We start from the raw sequence: 22371 nt of genomic DNA on the forward strand, positions 1-22371 counted from the left end.
CTGCTTAATCATGAGGGAGAAGACAAACAAGCAACTGGAAGATGAAACTTCAGAAGAGATAAAACATCTGGATTGTTTGAAATGTCTCCAGAGCCTCTGCACATCCATGTGTGCCTGTTTGGGTGGGAAAAGAGAAGGGCAATGAGCTGGTTTTGGCAGGAGCTATGTGTATGTTTCTGTAGTATCCCTGAATTTGGGTATCTGTTTGCACATGTGTGTCTATGGAGTGCCTGGGATGGTGTGTAGGCTGTTTTGTTTTATTCTGTATATATTTTCTTATTTTGTCTGAATATATTTATGGGTGTTCATTCATATGTGAGAGTGAATGAGTATGTGTGGGTGTGTGGGTGTGTGTGTGTCCAAAGAGTAGCTTCAGTTGCTTTCTTATGAAAATCTTAATCAATCACTAATTCCCAGCAATACAAAGAGAGCTTCACCTCCCTGGTGAGTTTGGTTATCCCCAGTGGACTATGAACTCTCTGAATATAGGATTCCCTAGAGCCCCTTAATGCAGAGTTGGGCCTCTAAGGAGTACTTGTTGAATGAGCAAATGTCAACAGTTTTAATTCATACCTGGATCTGAAGCTGTGGGCATTAATGGTCAACAGGTTGAGAGGGGGCAATCTAGACATACAGGCTTTCCTGTTGCCACTAAGAGAGACTCACATCCTCCATCCGTCTTACATCAAACATGTCCCTCACTGAGCTCTCCCTATGTGTCAAGTACTCTATGAAGTGCCAGGGAAGCCATGGAGTACTTGGTACTTGCCTTTAAGGAGTTCACAGGGAATTTACTATATCTCTGTATCCCTTTCTTTATTCCACACTTAAAAGACAAAGTTCAGGACTCTACCTTCCCCCTGCCTGGCATCACAACCACTCATGACTTCCTCTCCTGGGAATTAGCTTGTTTCTCCAACTGACTCCTACACCTTGCCTGATTGAAATAAAAGCCATGTAAAATCAACATACCTAAACCAACTCTCAGCCTCCAGTCTGCTCCCCCTTGTAGTTCATGCTGTACAGACTGCCAGATCAATCATTCTAAAACAACACATGTATATTTTTACTGCCCTAGTCTAACCCACTCAATGACTCTGTATTACCTATAGGAAAAAACTCTATCATGACACTACACAACTGCTTGTAGTTACCCAACAGATCTAAATAAGCTTTGTCCCCTGCTAAGTAGTAGTCCCACTGAAGATAAAGAAAAAAATCTATGTAGTGAGCATGGATATTTCATATTTTTGAACATAGTTTTTCTGATTTTAAGATTTTAAACACAAAGGCACTCATTCAACAAACCTTTTTGGAGCATCTAATCACTGTCTGACATACTGAGCAGATAATAGCTTCTTTGTGTCCCTTCATGATAATTTTTCAAATGATGATATTTGGTATCTGAAGTAGATATTGATCAGATGCTCCATTAGGACAGGGTCTCCTGCCTCAACTCTCCACTGCATGCCTTGCTTTGGCAGAAAGGGAGAATGGTAGGAGAAGGGGAAGTCCTTGTAGATGTCTCATGAGTCATCCCCTTGCTAGTTCTGCTGTGCACTACCCTATTCCTTGAATCTGTTCTGATGCTCTCTTCATCCTCACATCTGTAGAAGGACCCGTTTCTAGTAGGTTTGACTCTTCCTCCAAACACTTTACATCACCATGGTCTATCCACTTCCCCATTGAATAGGGCTTGTTTGCAAGGAATGGACTTCTACTTTTTTGGGGGGGATGGACTTCTTGAATGACACTACCAGTTGCTAGACTGAGAGTCCCCACCATGTGCACTCCTCACATGACCTATATGTGCTGATATGTGTGTGGTACTGAAATGTGAAGTGTCAGACAAAGTTTAATTGAGGATAGGGAGAAAAGCTGAATTTTGAAAGAGATGTTATAGAAGGGAAAGGTACTCCTGGTGGGGGATATATACTTGATATGTGAATAGGTGGGAAGAGCAGGGCAAAAGATGGATTTAGCTAATGTAGGATGATGAGGGTAGGGCAAGACTTCTCCTTAGAATATAGCTCCAAGGCCCTGCCATAGGAAAACCTCAATTTATTTTCTTTGATCTGTTGCATCATCTTTCACTTTTACCTTTGCAGAAACTATACTTACCATGTCAGTGTCTGACACAGGGCCAAAACTGGTCACGTAGATGTCAGTCTTAACTTCAGTCACTGCATCTGGTTGAAAGAAAGTAGAAAAGCAGAGTGTTATGAAAGACTGTTGCCTTAGCTCAGAGAGAGTCCAGGGCAGTACTCCAAATGATAGCAAACTTGTTACTTCTAAGAAAAGATACTTGGTACAATCATAGGAAAACCCCTTAAAAAACTCTCACTTGTACTATTTCTTCACAGAAAATATGCTAGGCACAGGAACAAAATCCATCCCTTTAGGTAACATTGAGAATGGCGGCAGAACCTCCAAACTCCAAAGCTTAGTGAGAGCCCTTCGAGATCTCTAACATTCACACCTGCTGGGCTCTCACACTGGGATTATCCCTACCTGTGGTAGGTTACAAATGTTCCAAGAGCCAACCCTTTTCCACTTTCAGGAATGTAGGATGATTGTACTCCTAAAGTACGGAAGGGATGTGTGACTGGTTTTGGTTGTAGGAGGAAGTAATATGTGTCCCTCCCTGGCTGCAACAATTAATGTCCAATGCAAGACCCTACCTGCCATGGTCACCATGGAAACATATGTTAATATGGAGCTACTATAAGATTGAAACAGCCTGGAATGATGACCCAACACTTGGAGGACAACGGCACTGGAGAGTTGCGTGGATCCACAATAGACTTTGCATCAATGAGAAGTACTTTTGTTGGGTTAAGTGACTGAGATTTGGAGATGATTGATATCACCTGATATACTCTCTTTGCATTTTTTTCTATTGCAACTGTGTATTTACTCATCTTCCTTGCCACATAACCCAAGAGCTCCTGAAGGGCAGTGTCCCTGTTTTGTTAGCTCTGTATCCTCAGTACATAGAAAAGGAGCCTGTTATTGAGATGGTGCTCACTGAACATTTTCGGTATTAATGGATGAATCTCATCACATATATATTTGCCAAGTTGGAAAATGATACTCAGAGAAGTGAAGTTATTGCACTGCTAAGTTTCTCTTTTCCTCCTTCTGTCATCCCTGTTTACCCCATTGCAGCTCAGACTAGCTCATCCACTCAAGCATACCTCAGAGTACAGGGTAGCCTACCTCAGCTTAGCAAAGTCAATTACAGCCTACCAAACACCTCATCATTACACTAAATTCAAACAAGATCCACTCCAGCCCAGCATACCTGACCCCAGTAGAGCACACCAGTAACGCAGCTAATACCAATAAAGCCCACATAGGACTTGATATATGTATACTATAATGAGGCTGGTTACTGCAGTCTATGGCAGTATTTTTTTAATTTTTAAATTTTATATTTCCTTTTTAATTGAAGTATAGTTGATTTAAAACATTATATTAGTTTTAAGGGTACAATATTGTGATTTGACATTTTTATAGATTATGCTCCATTTAAAGTTATTGTAAAATATTGGTTATATTCCCTGTGCTATACATTACACTATTTATTTTTTCCCATGGAGAGGTAATGGACACACATACTCCATTCATAGCATATTCACTATATTCATCCAGTTCTGGGTCCTAGCCCAGATGTACTTTATGTCTTATTGACTTCACATTTTCCAGAGCCATCTCTTAGGCTCTTAATACACTATTCCCCTACACAGGCACAAAGTATACTTAAGGCCACTGTACACATCCACAAACATTCCATTTTCAAAAGAGACTATGAGTATCATTTAATAATAATCAACACTAGTCAATTCACCAAAACACACAATCTATCTACTTCCAAGCTTAATCAGCAAATAACATGTCTCTGAAGCTAGAGTTGTGTTTTAAATATTTGGGCTCTCATCTAGAGCACAGTCTTCCCTCAGAGATATTTCTGTGCTTCAAGGACAAGAGACAACACTTCAGAATGCAGAACATGCCCCCTAAACACTTGTCTCTTCAGATACACTACCAGATTCATTGGCTGGGGAAACATTGCCATACCCCAAAGTACATAAAACAAAATTAATTAATTAATGGGAGAGACCACAATTACATTTGAATCCAATATTCCAGGCAGGACATAGTTAGACACAGAACAACTTTCTAAACCAATTTAACTGTAAAACTGTAAGATAGCTATGCAGATTCAAAACAGGGGGCCCAGGGACTTCCCTGGCAGTCCAGTGGTTACGACTCTGTTCTTCCACTGCAGGGGATGTGGGTTCGATCTCTGGTTGGATAACTAAGATCTCACATGCCACTTGGCACAGCCAAAACAAAAACAAAAACAAAACAGGGGACCCAGACTATAGGAGAAAAAGAAGAGAGATAGTGGTGATAAAGTCAGGAGACTGCTCTAGCTCTAAGAGGAGAATGGAGTCACTGTAGGTAGAAAAGGAAGAGTCTTTGACTGGGATGGGAAGGCTTGCGTTCTGGATCTCTCTCCGACTTGCTGAATGCCTTAAGACTTTTCTTCTTTTGGCTTTTCTCTTGTACAATGAGGGTTTGGTATCAAACAAATTTGAATTTTCTCTCTGCTCTAACTAGGAACTCTGAACGCAGGGCCAAGCAAAAAGCATCTGACTAAAGGTGCCCAATGGTAGTAAAAGGCAAGTTTTCTCTGCTGCCTGAGGAAGGTAGGAGGTTTGTATGATCAGGCCACCCAATGTGGCTGTTCTCTTGCTCTCTGTACATCCCCTGCTCCACCAGTCCCTGCTTCACCTACACCCACTCACATGACTGACCTTCCCTCAATCATAGGGCCTAATCAGTAAATGCCTATGTACTTGTCTCTGGCCCCAGCTAATGATCTAATCTTTAGACCAGAATTATCTCCACTATGATGATTTATCAAAGGGGCAGTGAGGGGTGAACCCCTCTACTGGTTTCCCTGGCAACCAATAAGCACCGACCTAAAGTCAATACTCCTGTAACTGGTAACCTCCCTCCCCATCCCACCTGGGAGTGAAGACTGCCACCAAGTCCTGCCCACCTCTGCTGCACATGGTGGGGTGTCACTCCAGGACCTTGGTTCAGACAAGGAAGATTCACCTTATCCATGAAACCATTGATGTCTCTGTCGCTGACTCCAGGCTCTTTCTTTGGTCTCGAGGCTGGGAAAGTACAGGGCTTGCAGGTCTGGAGGGTGCAACCCAACAAGGTTTAATGCAAATAAGGTATTCCTCCTCTCTCTCAACTGTTCACTGTCATTTAAAAGACACCCATTGGGACTTCCCTGGGGATCCAGTGGTTAAGACCTCACCTTCCAATGCAGGGGGTGTGGGTTCGTTCCCTGGTTGGGGAGATAAGATCCCACAAGCCTTGCAGCCAAAAAACCCAAAACATAAAACAGAAGCAATATTGTAACAAATTCAATAAAGACTTTAAGAAAATGGTCCACATCAAAAAAAATTTTTAACATCTTTATTGGAGTATAACTGCTTTACAATTGTGTATTAGTTTCTGCTGTATAACAAAGTAAATCAGCTATACATAAACATATATCCCCATATCTCCTCTCCCTTGCATCTCCCTCCCACCCTCCCTATCCCACTCCTCTAGGTGGACACAAAGCACCAAGCTCATCTCCCTATGCTATGTGGCTGCTTCCCACTAGCTATCTCTTTACATTGGTAGTGTATATTGACATTCCCCCAGTGTTGCACACAGGGACCACAAAGCCCCAATGACTAAATCCCATTTTTTGACTAGGAAATCCAGCTGCCTTGGAGCAGGGTATGTGACAACACACAGAAGTACCCTGCAGAAGTAATGTACAGTGATTGAAAGCATGACTAACTGAGTTTGAATTTAGGTTCTGCCATTTACACTTTGTGCGCCTTTTGTCACTTAACTTCTCTATGCCTGTTTATTCATCTGGAAAATTGGGATAATGATAGCACGTACCTCAGAATTGCTCTGAGGATTTAAGGAGACAGTATTGAGACCAATAGTTAGAATAAATCCAGTTTTCAATATATGTTACCTGCTGCTGCTGCTTAATACTATTCCAGAGGCAAGACCATATGAGATACCCATAAGGCCAAGTGGACAGAACTCACCCAGAAGTCTAAGGTCCTCAGTCCCAGACAAAGAAGAGAGTATCCACCCACCACTCTAGCTCCTCTGTGTGAAGGAATGATTAGAAGTTTGCTATTTCATTTAATTAAATGAAAAGACCAGTGAATTAGACTAAAACTGGTTAGGGCTACAGTTCATAGTCTAGCCCTTGTTCACAGCCTTCTCATTTTTCAAATGTGAAAAATAATTTAATTTGGAAATGAGGTTTTTTTTCCTTTTTCTTTTTTTAACAAATATTTTCCAATGCTCCTTGGTTCTTTTTTATTTACTTTGGAGATCCAATTTCCTTCCAATATTACCTTCTGAAACCAAAGGTGAATAGAATTATCTTTTCCTTTTGCAAATTTACTGTGGTATTGGAAGCTAAACACACATGCCCTTAGCCCTCAGTGGGACTCCCATTGGTGGGGAACTTATCAACCAGTTCCTAATGTCATTCCAGCTTGCTTTTGATCTGAAAGAGTAAAGATACGCCAATCAGCAAGTGATCACTGTGTTTATATTGACTATGTTGCTCATACAAACTGTATTTTCTAGTTTGAATTAAAATAGACCCCCAAGAAGCTATGAATTTTCTCCTCTGAGCAGAAACCAGAGTAGTTTCCCCAACTCTAGCTTCTCCACTCCAGCACACACATAAACATCGGTCTTAGTAGTGCCCTTTGGATCCACACAACAAAATCTGCTTGTTGTTCTTTTGAGAGTTAAAGACGTTCAAAGATTGAAGGAAAGTGATCATGGTACACCTAAGTCTTCTCTTCTTGTTCCTTTCCAGATTAAATATCCTGACTTCCTTTGTGTCTCCCCTCTTTTGACATGGTTTTAAGCAACCTCACTATCCCACATTCACTTTCCTCTGGATTGGGTCTGATTTTTTTACTGGCACTCTGAAATATGTTTTGTGATGAAACTTTGTCACAGTGCTATTAGACAGGATCATAAGATGAATGATATGAACAAAAGCCAACTATACCCCGTTATCTCATTACAGGCTGTGACGGACTCTTCAATCCTTCCCAATAACAGTCTTCCTGACAATAGTGAGGTTTTAAGGATTGGGACTTTGACTAAAAGAACAAAGTCCTGACTTTTATGTTTTCCTACTTCCATATCACTGGGAATTTTAGAGAATAAGTGTTTGTTATTGTGTACACTTTTCATCTTGAAGAGAGACTAAGCTACTAGAAATGAGCTTCCATGTGACTCGCTGGGTCTGCTAGCAACATGGATTTAGGGAGTGGGCTACAATGACTTATGGAGAACCTCTCGGAGATCTGAGAGCTGGAGTGCTCTGTTCTGTTAATGGCCTTTTCATTTGTCTTTTACAAACCTTGGGGACTGAGATACTGTAAGTACTCAGTGACACACACACACCATAGCATTAATCACAGATAAGCTCTTCAGAGGAATCACAGACAGATGGCTTAAGGAAGCAGATATGACAAAACTCTGCATTAGAGGTCCTAAGTTCTAATCTAAGCTCTGCAATTGACTCATACCCCCTTTTGCAGGCTGTCTGGGCAAAGCTCATAACTTTTGACATTTGGTAGGCTAGAGGTCTAGCACTGTGTTTATGCTACTTCATCTAGTGTCTGGCACCTGGAATGTACAGCAAATCTTAATAGCTAGCTACATGAAACATATGTTTATAACAAAACACCAGCAAGAAGTTCAGTCTTAATGCACCCCCAAAATTCATCTTTCAGTCCCAAGCCAGTTACAGTTGGTGGGCAGTACACACCATTCAGATCACTCCACTTCATTCACCGGTTCCACAAAAACACTGATTCCTGGGCTATCATCCTCAGCATTTCATCTTCCTCACCATTATCTCATTCTTTAATCTGGCATTTAACATTTAATTTGTAAAGTACCAACACATATTTCAAGTGTCAGTTCAAATGGTATCATTTGTCTGTCACTCATTCTAGATGTTTCCCTCCTCCAACTTTTCCTTTTCCCTTTCCTGTACACCTATTATTTGTTACCTAGCTCAATACTTACCCAGCGTGTAGTGGAAAAAGCATTGAACCTGATTTCAGAAGATCTTGGTACAGGTCAAGTAGTGATACTGACAAGCTACTATGATCGTGAATGAGACTGTTATCTCCTTGAGCCTAGGTTTCCTTAAATAGAATATGAAGTTTCGGCACAGAGATCCCTAAAATCCATTTCAAAAACTATGCTCTGTTTCTTTGGTCTTGTGGTTTCTAAGCCCAGAGTAGATCAGAGGCATAAATTAGAACTGAAGAAGAGATAGGGCAGTGGCAAAAACAAGAAATAAGCATTAATGTAGTAAAGAGGTAGGAAAAAAGTAATAATAACCAGGCTTTTCTCAGAACAGGTTGCTGTGCTCAGTGCTTCTAGTGGCATTAATATAGGTCTACAGAAGGGCCTTCCTAGAATATCTTTGCCCTCAGACCTTTCTAGAGACATCCCTTCCTTGTGATGGGGATCAAAGGCAATATTAGGATTTGTAGCTCCAGAGAAAATGATGGGCAGATGTGTGGAAAATAGAGGTCACTTCCAAGAGCTAGTAGGATTTCCTTGGGGCAATATTATAACAAAATTAGAGAGGGAATTTGAAGCAGTGCTCAAATAATGACCAAGAAATAAGTTGGAGGCCAACTACACAATGTCTTCTCCACTCTAAAGGCACATCCTTGAGCCAGAACAAGCTGAAAGTCAGGGGAAAAGCAATAGAATCTTTAAAACAGCTGAAATATTCTAAAATGTTACAAGGATGCTCTGGTATTTTTCCAGGGTCTGCTGATTTTTAGCTTAGACATAAAATTAATAAGTGGAATAAACTTTGGTATAGGACTCTGGAGACTTGGGTTAATCCTGGTCCTACCTCAAGTTAACTATACCTTAATTTCTTTATCTGTAAAAAAGGGAATCCATTTTGTTATGATTCCAACATTAAAAATATTGGCCATAATAGATTAGAAGAGGCTACCAGAGGCACATACACTGTCATTCTTAAGAAATGTTTGGAACTTCCAGATAAGATGGCACAGGTAATAAACACATTATAATGAGAGATAAAATATAAATGATATAATAAAAAAGATATAATTGTTCCAAATAAAAGATCAAAATATCATGGAACAGACACAAATCAAAGTTGTAAGTAATACTGAAGTCAGAGATCTGGGTCTGAAAATAAGAAGTAAAGTAAAAGAAACTAAAATATTTCTCTGTACAAAAGAGGAGAATAGAAGCAGGCTGAGTACTCGTTGGTCAGAGCTGGGGCTCTCCTTGTAGAGAGGCTAGAAAAAGTGAAGATGAACTGATGCCCAGGGTATGACTCTGTTTGAGGCAGCAGGCATGGGCTGGGGGGGGGGTGGGGATGACATAATCTACAAAGACATAGTCTTGGGATTAGAAATTGATCTAAGTGGCTTGTTGGACCAGGAATGGATCAGCAATATCACAATGGAGAAGAAACTTCAAAAATACTGTTATAAGTCCAGTTTGGAACAGAGATCAGAGTAGAAGCAAACTAAAAAACCACAGGACAGTAAGAAAAAGAGGGTGAAAAACTAAACTTAAAATAAAACTAAACTGGTTTCTGGCATGGTGGAATAAGTGCATTACAGCCTTTCTCTCCCAATGATTATAAATGAAAATCTCTGGACGAAATATAAAAGCAACTACCCAAGGACTCTGCAAAGTAAAAAAGAACAGGTAGATTATAGAGGGACATCAAGACTTGGAGAAGCAACCCACAGGGAAATATGTTTCCTGTTTTTCTTTTTTCTTCTTCTTTTCTCTTGCAGTTCTGCCTTAAAGGCAAAGCTGCATAGTGGGACAGTGGCACGAACAGCTAAAACTCTGATTTTAAAAATCTGTCTTGCCAGAAAACTAGGGGAAAAGACCACTGTACACCACAGAGTGTGGGGAATCCCAGAGTATAGAGGGTTAAAGAAGAGGATCCACTAATTCTTTATATGAACCCTCACAAATCATAGGTTTACCCTTAAGCACATGCCTAGGACAGACTCAAGGCAGCATGCCAAAGGCTTTGAGAAGTACACTATGATTTAAACCACCACCTAAATTTCACACTAATCCTGAATAGCACAAGTATAGGACAGACTCAAAACCACATAGCAAAGATTTTGATAATTGAACTATGAATTAATATGTAAACCACGGACCAAGTCTTAGGGCTATCCCCTCAGTGATACGTGTGTGACATAAACCAAATGCATCATAGCAAAGGCTTTGAAAACTGAAAGAGATGGGCATCACCACCCAGAGAAAGCAAGGCAGACCTTGCTTTTTAACCAAGTTGATTGTCTGCTAAAACAAATAAGAAAAAAAAATTCAACATTCTCCAAAGCATTATAACAGGACTAAGACTCCACATAATAGTCAAAATGTCCAGAATACAATTCAGTATTATTTTACTTAGAAAGAACCAGAAAAAATGTTACCAATTCTCAAGGGAAAAGACAATCAACAAATGTCAACTGTAACATGATTCAAATGTTGAAAATTTCAGTCAAAGATTTTTAAATGGTTATTATAACTAAGCTCCATGAGGTAAATGAAAATACATTTAAAATAAACAGAAAAATGAAGTTTTCACAGAAAAATTAGGAAATATAAAAATAACCAATTTGAAAATTTAGCAATAAAAAATGCAATTACCAAAATAAAAAATTCACTGGATGGTCTCAATAGCAGAATGGAGATGACAAAGGAAAGAGTCAGTGAAATTGGTGATTGACAGAAATTATCCAATGTGAAGAATAGCAACAAAAATGTCTGAAAAAATATCAACAGAAACTCAGGGCTATGCTGAATGATATGATAATGTCCAACACATAGAGCATTGGAATTCCAGAAAGAGAGGGGAAAGAAATTAGTAAAGAAAAAATGTATCTGAAGAAATAGTGCTCAGAAACTTTCCAAGTTTGGTAGAACACATAAGTTTACAGAATCAAGCCATTCTACAGGCCCTAAACAGAAAAGAAAAAAAAAAGAAGAAGAAATGATTGCCTAGACATATAATAATCAAACTGCTAAATACCAAAGATGAAGGAAAATCTTGAAAGAAGGTATTGGAAAATCACACAGTCTATGAAGGGGAACAACTACTTGAAAGACTGAAGCTATATCATCAATTCATAGACAATAGTGAAACAGAATCTTTAATATGCTTAAAGAAAAGAACTGTTAACCTCAGAACTCTATACCCAATAAAAATATGCTTCAGCAACTTAAGTGTCCATTGACAGATGAATGGATAAAGAAGATGTGGCACATATATACAACGGAATATTACAGCCATAAAAAATGAAATTGAGTTATTTGTAGTGAGGTGGATGGACCTGGGGTCTGTCATACAGAGTGAAGTCAGTCAGAAAGAGAAAAACAAATACCGTATGCTAACACATATATATGGAATCTAAAATAAAATGGTTCTGATGAACCTAGGGGCAGGACAGGAATACAGACACAGACATAGAGAATGGACTTGAGGACACAGTGGGGGAGGGGAAGCTGGGACGAAGTGAGAGAGTAGCATTGACATATACACTACCAAATGTAAAATAGCTAGCTAGTAGGAAGCAGCTGCATAGCACAGGGAGATCAGCTCGGTGCTTTGTGACCACTTAGAGGGATGGGACAGGGAGGGTGGGAGGGAGGCTAAAGAGGGAGGGGATATGGGGATGTATGTATACATATAGCTGATTCACCTTGTTATACAGCAAAATCTAACAGAACATTGTAAAGCAATTATATGCCAATAAAGATGTAAAAAAAAAAAGCTTCAGGAGACATTCTGAGATTTAAAAAGACAAGGGAATTTGTTACCAGCAGAGTTATTCTATAAGAAATTCTACAGAAGTTCTTCAGGCTTAAGGGAAGTAATGCTGGGGGGAAATTAGATTGTCAGGAATAAAGGAAGAACAACAGATATGGAAATTTTGGATATATGTTAAAAAAATTGTTCTTTCTTACGTTCTTTAAAATAGTTATGACTGCTGAAATAAAAAATTCAAACATTGTCTCATGTGGGTTTTAATGAATGTTGATATAATAGTTAAGACACCCATAACATAAAGGTACTTTGGATGGGCAATGGACTGATATTGTTACAAGACTACTTTCTACACTTTACTGGAAGTGGAACAATATTAACTCCAAGAAGACTGTGAAACCTTAGCTGTGAAAATGGTAATCCCTATAGCAACCAATGAATCTCATAAAGAAATATTTCTAAAGAGGCAATAGATAAAATAAAGATGTTCAAATATGTCAAAAATATTCAGTAAAAGGAAAATAGATTAACATAAAAACAGAGGGGACAAACAAAACAAATAATAAAATGATGAATCTAAACATAACCATGTCAATAAATATATTAATTGTAGGTGGTCTAAACATACAAAGCCAGAGATTGTCAGATTGGAAAAAAAAGAGCCAAACATATTCTGTGTATACGACGCCCACTATAAATATAAAGATATAAATATATTAAAAGAATGGAAAATATATATAACGTAAACACTAATCAAAAGAGAGATGTGGTGGCTATATTAAAATCAAAGAACTATACTGTAGAACAAGGAAAATTACCAAAGATGAAGAGGGATTTACATAATTAAATCACAAGTAAGATATTACAAGGCTAAATGTGATATCTAACAATGGAACTTCAAATATATGACACAGAAACTGATGGAATTCAAATAGGAAATTTAAAACTCCAAAATTATTGTTGGATACTTCAATATTCCTCTTTCAACAATTGATAGAATGTGTACAGACAAAATTAGTAAATGTATGGAAGACCTGAACAATATTATCAACCAGTGTCACCTAATTGACATTTATAGAACACTCTACCCCCAACAGAAGAATATCCAATTTTTTCAAGTACATTGGGACATTCACCAAGATAGCCCATAAAACAAACCTTAACAAATTTAAAAGAACTAAAGTCATATAAACTATGATCAGTAACCATAAAAGAATAAAAATAGTAATTAATACAGAAAAATACCTTTCCTAATATTTGGACATTAAAGAACACTCTTCTAAATAACCCATGGATCAAGAAAGAAGTCATAAGTGATGTTTCAAAATATAGTGAACTCAATAAAAATAAAAATACAACACATCAAAGCTGTGGGATGCTCATAAAGAAATACATAGAGGGAAATGTATAGCATTAAATATCTACTTTAGGAAAAAAGAAGACTCAAAAAGTCCATAATCTAAGCTTCCATCTCAATAACTAGAAATATAAAAAAAGAAACACATTTAAAAGAAAGTAGAATTAAAAATAGAAAAACGATAGAGGAAATCAGTGAAATTAAAAACTGGTTCCTTGAAAAAAATTGACAAACCTCTAGTCAGACTGACCAAACAACAAAAAGACAAAATCTATGAATATCAGGAAAAATAGAAGAGTAATGTCACCAAAAGTGGCAGAGTAAGGAAATCTAGGGCTCTCTCTCTCCATAAAAACAACTAATAAGCTTGGAAAAACTGTCAGAATCAAATTTTACAGAACTCTAGAATCTAGTCAAAAACTTATATCCACCAGGGGAATATGTGATGAAAAAAAAAGGTACTTCACCCACCTATATCCCACAACCCCCAGAGCGGCAGCAGCCATAAAGATGTCAGCCCACACTCCTGTTACAGGTTCCCATTGCCAGAAAGAGCAATATAAATCTTATTCTGAATGGCAGGTCGAAACCCTTAACCCCTTTTTGAAAGAGGGATGCAATGGCTTGACTTTGTTTCACTCAAATGGGATCATTCCTAGTGTTGGGGCTGCTTCCTGAGAGGCATTGTCAAAAGCATTTAAAGACAAAAATATTGACAGCAGCAGCCTGGGGCTAGGGATAAGAGCTGGGACAAGCAATAGACAGACTGAAAAGCCTGAGAAGAAAAAGTTTAGAAAAGGAGATACTTGGGTGAATAAGGATTTTTATAAACTTCCAACATATACCAAGGGATTGATAAGTCCACGCACATGCCCAGGGCTTGACATATGCTCAGAAAAGGCTTGAGAAGAACCTAAACTTTCACATCTGGCTGAATTTCAGACCTCACTATAAAGGGGAAGTGGAAGCTAAGGCAGAGTCAATTCTTCCTAAACAATTCTACAGATTAAACACAGTCCTAAATAAAATCTAAGGGTTTTTTGGTAGAAATTCATGGATTCTGAAATTTGTATGGAAAGGCAAAAGAGCTAAGTAGCCAAAACAAAATTTTTAATGCATTCTTAATTTGGAGAACTCTATTATAGGATTTCAATGTTTCAAGATTTACTATAAAAGTACATCGATCAAAACAGTAAAAGAATATTTGAGTTTTCTAAGGAAACTCCATACAGTTCTCCATAGCGGCTGTACCAATTTACATTCCCACCAACAGTGTAAGAGGGCTCCCTTTTATCCACACCCTCTCCAGCATTTATTGTTTGTAGATTTTTTGATGATGGCCATTCTGACTGGTATGAGGTGATACCTCATTGTAGTTTTGATTTGCATTTCCCTAATGATTAGTGAAGTTCAGCATCTTTTCATGTGTTTGTTGGCAATCTGTATAACTTCTTTGGAGAAATGTCTATTTAGGTACATTTTGGAGATTAATCCTTTGTCAGTTGCTTTGTTTGCAAATATTTATACATCAATCAATGGAACAGAATGGAGAGTTAAAAAATATGCCCAGACATATATGGTCAATTGATTTTCAACCATGGTGATAATGCAGTGTAGAAAATATAGCTTTTTCAAAAAATTGTGCTGGAACAATTAGATAGACATATGCTAAAACATGCTACTCCAACCCTTACTTCACACCTTATACAAAAATTAACTCAGAATAGATCATAGACCTAAATGTAAAACCTAAGACTATAAAATTTCTAGAAGAAAACATAGGAGAAAATGTCCGTGACTTTGGGTCAAGCAAAATCGTTTTTAGATATGACATAAAAGTCACAAACTAAACAAGAACAAATTGTTGAGTTAGATTGATCAAAATTTAAAACTTCTCTTTTTCAAAGACACTGTTAAAAGAATAAAAGCACAAGCCAAAGACTGGAAGAAATATTTTCATTTCAAACTTCTAACAAAGGACTTGCATAAAGAATATATAAAGAACTTTCAAAATTCACTAATAAGTGATAAAACAAGCCAAAAATTTTTCTTGCAAAGGATCTAAACAGATATTTCACCCAAGAAAATAGACTGGTGGCAAATCAACACATGAAGATATGCAATCAGGAAATGCAATTTATAACCACAATATGATATCATTAGTAGCCTATCAGAAGAGCTGTGAGGGGATTTTTCCAGTTGCTAGAAGTATTCTGTATCTGGGTTGTATTGCTAGTTACATGATAGTACACCACAAAGAGTGAATTATACTGTATGTAAGTTGCATATTAATTTTTAAAAATATAAAATTTGACCCAAATTACACAAACTGAAAAAAAGCATAAAGACTCCCATTTAAAATGAGTCTATATTGCTTCCATGTCCTGGCTATTGTAAATAGAGCTGCAATGAACATTGTGGTACATGACTCTTCTTGAATTATGGTTTTCTCAGGGTATATGCCCAGTAGTGGGATTGCTCGGTCGTGTGGTAGTTCTATTTTTAGTTTTTTAAGGAACCTCCATACTGTTCTCCATAGTGGCCGTACGAATTCACATTCCCACCAGCAGTGCAAGAGGGTTCCCTTTTCTCCACACCCTCTCTAGCATTTATTGTTTGTACATTTTTTGGTGATGGCCATTCTGACAGGTATGAGATGATATCTCATGGTAGTTTTGATTTGCAAATGATTAATGATGTTGAGCATTCTTTCATGTGTTTGTTGGCAATCTGTATTTCTTCTTTGAAGAAATGTCTATTTAGGTCTTCTGCCCAGTTTTGGATTGGGTTGTTTGTTTTTTTGATATTGAGCTGCATGAGCTGCTTGTAAATTTTGGAGATTAATCCTTTGTCAGTTGCTTCACTTGCAAATATTTTCTCCCATTCTGAGGGTTGTTCTTTCGTCTTGTTTATGGTTTCCTTTGCTGTGCAAAAGCTTTTAAGTTTCATTAGGTCCCATTTGTTTATTTTTGTTTTTATTTCCATTTCTCTAGGAGGTGGGTCAAAAAGGATCTTGCTGTGATTTATGTCATAGAGTGTTCTGCCTATGTTCTCCTCTAAGAGTTTGATAGTGTCTGGCCTTACATTTAGGTCTTTAATCCATTTTGAGTTTATTTTTGTGTATGGTGTTAGGGAGTGCTCTGATTTCATTCTTGTACATGTAGCTGTCCTAAGTGTCCATCAACAGATGAATGGATAAAGAAGATATGGCACATATATACAATGGAATATTACTCAGCATAAAAAGAAATGAAATTGAGTTATTTGTAGTGAGGCGGATGAACCTAGAGTCTGTCATACAGAGTGAAGTAAGCCAGAAAGAGGAAAACAAATACCGTATGCTAACACATATATATGGAATCTAAAAAACAAACAAAAAAATGGTCATGAAGAACCTAGGGGCAAAACGGGAATAAAGACGCAGACCTACTAGAGAATGGACTTGAGGATATGGGGAGGGGGAAGGGTAAGCTGTGACAAAGTGAGAGAGTGGTATGGACATATATACACTACCAAATGTAAAATAGATAGCTAGTGGGAAGCAGCCGCATAGCACAAGGAGATCAGCTCGATGCTTTGTGACCACCTAGAGGGGTGGGATAGGGAGGGTGGGAGGGAGGGAGACGCAAGAGGGAAGAGATATGGGAACATATGTATAGGTATAACTGATTCACTTTGTTATAAAGCAGAAACTAGCATACCATTGTAAAGCAATTATACTCCAATAAAGATGTTAAAAATAAATAAATAAATAAATGAAATGAAATGAAATGAGTCTATACATCAAAACTAATGAAACAGAACAGTACACCCAGAAACTGTCCTATGGATACATGAAGTCTTGATGTATGGCAGGACAGGTATTATATATCAGTGAGAAAAACATGTACTATTGAAAGATGTGCCAGACTACAGGTTACCCATATATAAAAAGTACATTGCTACCTCATACCACATATAAATATTAATTTCAAGTGTACTAACCTAAATAGGAAATGTAATTCATGAAAGAAAGAATCTGAATAACCAATGAATGTAAGATATCCAACATCACTAGATAATGAGGGAAATGCAAATTAAAAAGAGGTACCATTCACAGCTATCAGCCCAGCAAAAATTTAAGATCATGAGAGTACTGAGTACTGGTTAAGAACTGAAACAAAGAGAACTCTCATACACTGCTAGGAGGAAGTGTAAATTGGTAAAACCATTTTGGAGAGCAATTTGGAAATATTTGCTGAAGTTGAGATGTGTATATCTTATAACCCATTTATTCCACTCATAGATCTATATTCAAAAGAAATCCTTACACATGTGCACAAAGAGACATGTGCAAGCATGTCCATTCGGTGTTTGAAATGTGGTTCTATTTAGACTTAATGGTATTGTAATAGGCATCTTTCAGTGAATAAAATTCTTTATTTCCCTCAGAAATCTCCAAAAGGGACTCCTTTGCAATCACTGTAGATTAATGTGTTACAAGTGAGATGTAGTCTCATTCCCTTTGTTGTGGAATAAATTAATGTGTTGGTCCTGGCTAAGCTGAGCAGAACCCAGTCTTTCTACCTGGAATCAGACTTCTTCACTTTGCAACTCAAATGAGCAATTTTTCCTCCCATGTCTTGGTTACAGTTTTCCTATCCTTTTGACCCCACTAAGAAGAATTTTATCTTCCAGACACACTGTCTGCCAAGCCGTCCTTCCTTAATCTTAGTGTTAAACCAGAAAACTCTCATATTTTCCCTCTTACATCAGTATTAGCCAGAACCTGCTCTTTTTTATTTTCTTATAAGGGGCGATCCTCTAAGTTGACATCCAGCTTTGAAATAGTTATGGCTTGTTTCAGTACCCTTTGTTAGAAAACATACTGTCTCCCACCAAACCCTGACATTCACAGATTGGCAGACTGGGGCTGTGAGGGTGTGCTGTTCATTTTTACCCTGCTTCACTATTTCTCTCAAACATAGCAGTGATGAGAAACAAAGAACCTTGTACTTGGAACCAATGGCCCTGAGATTGGGCCCTGGCTCTACTGTTTATTGACTAATAAACTACCTTAATCATTTTAGTCTTAGGTTCCACCACTGCGAAATAGAGATATCGATATCTCCCCTCACAGTTCCATTGTGAGAATTAAATTAGATAACAGATGCTAGATGTGAAAAAAGTACTTGGAAATTGTAAAGGGGCACTCATAGTATAGGATCTTGAGTATGGAGTTTTGAGTCAGGTAAAATCAATGATAGATTCAGAGATACCAACAAGCTTCATTGACTAAACCTTGTCCCTGTTCCCCACCTGATCTAAGGCTACCTCCCTAGTAGATATTGCTGATAGCCATCCCCATTAAAGGATGAGGAAATGACCAAATAAAACAATAATAATGTTGGGAGGCTGCTATTATTTGTCATTTGATGTCTGCATTTATTCTTGGTCCTGGCCTTTTATGGCTGCAGGTACCAGAAGACCTATACCACTCGAATTCACTTTGGGTTTCTGCTGCCAAAGTTCCCATGCTAGGTCAGCTCTGCCTATTATCCTACTGCAAAGGATTCTAGACCAATATACCATTAAAAAGAGGTGTTAAGAGATTTGGAAGCAGAGAACCTGCTTCCTGACTTTCCTTACCTCTCACTTCCCCATTCTCATCATAAATAAGACTGAGCAGTAGATTTGGCATCTTAGGCTCAACTTTCTGCCAGGTGAATATACTTCTTCACTCCTGAAACCAGTGGTCTCTGCAATGATCTATATCCAAATTTATGGCCCAGGGTTCAATATCCTTCCACCTCCATGGTGAGTGGTTCCATGCTGAATATGCAGGTGACTATACTTCTGCTAACACTTCTCGGACCTCATCTCCTGTAGAAACTCCAAAGTGAACTGTCCTTGACCAACTTTGATCTCAATGCACTTGTCCTCTTATGCATAAGAGGAAAAGTGATGATTGGAAGGCAGTTTTCCCGATAGATCTTCACCAAGAGGAGTATGCTAATAAGAATCTGTGTAACACCCCAGCTGTTTTTTAACCTTGATAGACTCCATATTTTTAAAAAAATGCCTCTTGATACAATAGTATATTTGAACAGCTTCCTGTTTGTCATTTAAAACTCAAAATCCCTTGAATACCTGATTTAAATTATTTTTAACTACTGATGTCAGCATCTTCTCTGGGCCAACCAGAAGAAATACATATTTGTTAGTCCTGAGATGGAATTTCTGAGCCACATCTTATCTGTCATGGGTTCTGTGTGATGTTGAACAAGATGTCAGTAATTCTGCAGTGAGGGCTTTCTATCCACATTCAATTAAATATACTCAGCAATTCTTGGGTTTGATCAATACTGTTGATGGATGGTTTAATCTTCAATTTTCTCCACTAACAATCTTCATGACGTCCTCTCCTAGAATCTTGAAGATGATGAGACAGATTGTTATGTAGTCATAGAAAATTTGGTATTAACCCTGCATGTCTACTTAAAGTAGTCTAGCATGCATAGGAGGCATACCAATGCACAGTGGAATCACCTAAATACTCAGGTTTACATAAGAGACAGTACTTGGAGGCATAGAGTGCAAAAAAAACCAAAAACAAAAACGTCAAACAATGTATATTATAAAAGAGAAAGCCTATATCTAGGCATTTCACAATGCCACTCTATTGAGTCAAATAATCTCATTTATAACAATGAGTATGGCTCTCAGGGACTTTTGGTGGCCCCAAATCAGAAACATCACCTTACAGTATATCACTATCTATGGCACCTTTGTGGCCTGAGAGTTTATTGCAACCTTCCCTAACCCTCAATATTCCCTGAGCATTATTGGATTTAATCTCTGACCTCTTATTCCAATGGGGTAAGACATCACTCATTGCTGCTTACTCTTATCCTGTTTGTGAAAGTGCTCTTCTACCTCCACGGACAACCAAGCTACCTCATTTCTGTCTGCACTCTCCTCTGAGTTTTCTTTCTTTCTTTTTTTTTTTTTGTGTTACACAGGCCTCTCACTGCTGTGGCCTCTCCCATTGCAGAGCACAGGCTCCGGACGCGCAGGCTCAGCGGCCATGGCTCACAGGCCCAGCCGCTCCGCGGCATGTGGGATCTTCCCAGACCAGGGCATGAACCCGCGTCCCCCGCATCGGCAGGTGGACTCTCAACCACTGCGCCACCAGGGAAGCCCCTCCTCTTAGTTTTGAGCATATCAGCTGGGTCTTTGAGAATTGCAACACTTCTTATACCTCCCAGTGATATTGCCACTGATCAATTTACATTCCTACACTCTTCCAGACAAAAGACACCTTTCCATAAAAACAGTAGCTTTCCTCACAATGACTACCGCAAGTGGCATTCTGATAGCTGGTCATTCCCTTAGCAAGCCAGGTTTCCCAGAAGAACTTTCATTATATCTGCTGGACTAGTGGTTAGGATAAGGAGTATATTGACCAATACTGGACTTGAGAAGGCACAAGATGACACTTGGTCCTCCTTTCAATAGATACGAATTACCAGCCCAAATTTCAGCTCAGTGCTCAAAGCTGGATGACAATTAACTCCCTTGTGCCCTTCAGGATTACAGTAATCATCAATCTAGTTGCCTTCTGACTCTACATCTGACTTGCAGGCATTTCCACTCTTCATTATTTTCTTCTAGATTTTGTCTCTTTCTCAGGAATCAGTTGGGATAATCCAGAAAAGTGGAGTATCTTTTAAAGGAGTTGTTAAACACACAATGCCTTCAACAGCTCTGATACCTGGTTCAGTGGAATACATCCAGAAAAGCCATCACAGTGCTATGTCTCCCACCTTCAGAATGTACCAAAGACTATCCAAGCCTTCCATTTAGTGTCCCCAGGGAAACAACGGTCTTATTCCACCTATGGCAAGGATTAGAGAGGTGGTACTGAACCAGCTTAGAACGGTGAATAGCTCCCATAGGGAAGGCCGAAGGTAATATATAGTATATCTGTGTAGCTTTGCAACAATAACTCAGAAAACTCTCCAGGTTCTATATTCTACCTTTCCTTCTTTTCTCACTCAGCAAATCTACTTTTCTTGCACTGCTCTTATGATTTCCATACTGTTGCCTGGTAACTAGTTTATTACTCTTGGCATAGTCTGCACCAGTTGGATTGTCTGCTTGGGCTCTCACTGCCAATTTCACTCCTGAGTATTTTCTTTCAGATATTTCTTATCTGCACATTCAGCAGCCCTAAAGTTAGTCATTCCCCACCTAGATTTGACACCAAGAATTCCAGCCTGAGTTTGAAACACTGAGCCCTCACTTTTTCCAGAGAGAGAAAAACCATGATACAGACACCTAAATAACTAACCCCCCTGCCAAAGGTAAAGAAGTAAATGCTACACAGATCCTACTAAAGACATGAGGTTTGGATAAGCAGTGGTCAATTCCTACTGAGGGAAACAATAAAAATGATAACTCATGTTTACAGTGTTTAATTTTAGAAAACACTTTTGTATATATTATTTCATTTGCTTCTCACAATAAACCTGTGAGGTAAGTATTCATTCATTAAACAAATATTGAGGACTTACTATGGACTAGGTAGTATTTGGCAATTCGGCAGTGAATCGAAGAGTCAAAAAATCCCCGCACTCCTAAAACTTACATTCAAGTGGGGGAAAGTAGATAAAATATTTGTAAACTATGGTAATGCAATAGTTGCTATAGGGAAAATAAAGTTGGAATTTGGATGAGAAATTTTAAATACAATTGCAAAAAATGGCCTCATTGAGCAGGTGCCACCCGAGCAAGAGGAGGCTTGTGTAATAATTCAGGTGATAGATGATGGTGGCTCACACCAAGCTGGTAGCAATAGAGGTGATGAGAACTGGTCAGATTTTTGGATGTTTTGATGGCAGAATTTGTTACTGGATTGGATTTGGAAGAGGAGTTAAGTTTCCTGAGCAGCTATCATGTGTGCTGGTTACCCTCCTTTTGTTGTCAAAGGTGGGACATGATGACTTAGAGAGGTCAAATGACTTTCTTAAGGTCACTCAACTAGAATGAGCCAAAATAAAGTTATAAATTCAGGTCTTCTAGCCCATGCTTGAAGAAT

General features: G+C 38.4%; 1 protein-coding gene across 1 annotated transcript in view; it reads right to left on the reverse strand.

Annotated features, from left to right (window-relative positions):
- GABRA3 (gamma-aminobutyric acid type A receptor subunit alpha3) overlaps positions 1–22371 on the reverse strand; it is a gene marked incomplete at both ends in the record, with an annotated part of 152459 nt that overhangs the window by 83368 nt on the left and 46720 nt on the right. The window contains one exon of the mRNA XM_082864868.1: positions 2122–2189. Within this exon, the coding sequence (XP_082720994.1) occupies positions 2122–2189 (68 nt within the window). The remainder of the gene's footprint in view (positions 1–2121; positions 2190–22371) is intronic.

Source organism: Leucopleurus acutus (genome assembly GCF_964270905.1).
Source record: "Leucopleurus acutus genome assembly, chromosome: X".
Classification (NCBI taxonomy): domain Eukaryota; kingdom Metazoa; phylum Chordata; class Mammalia; order Artiodactyla; family Delphinidae; genus Leucopleurus; species Leucopleurus acutus.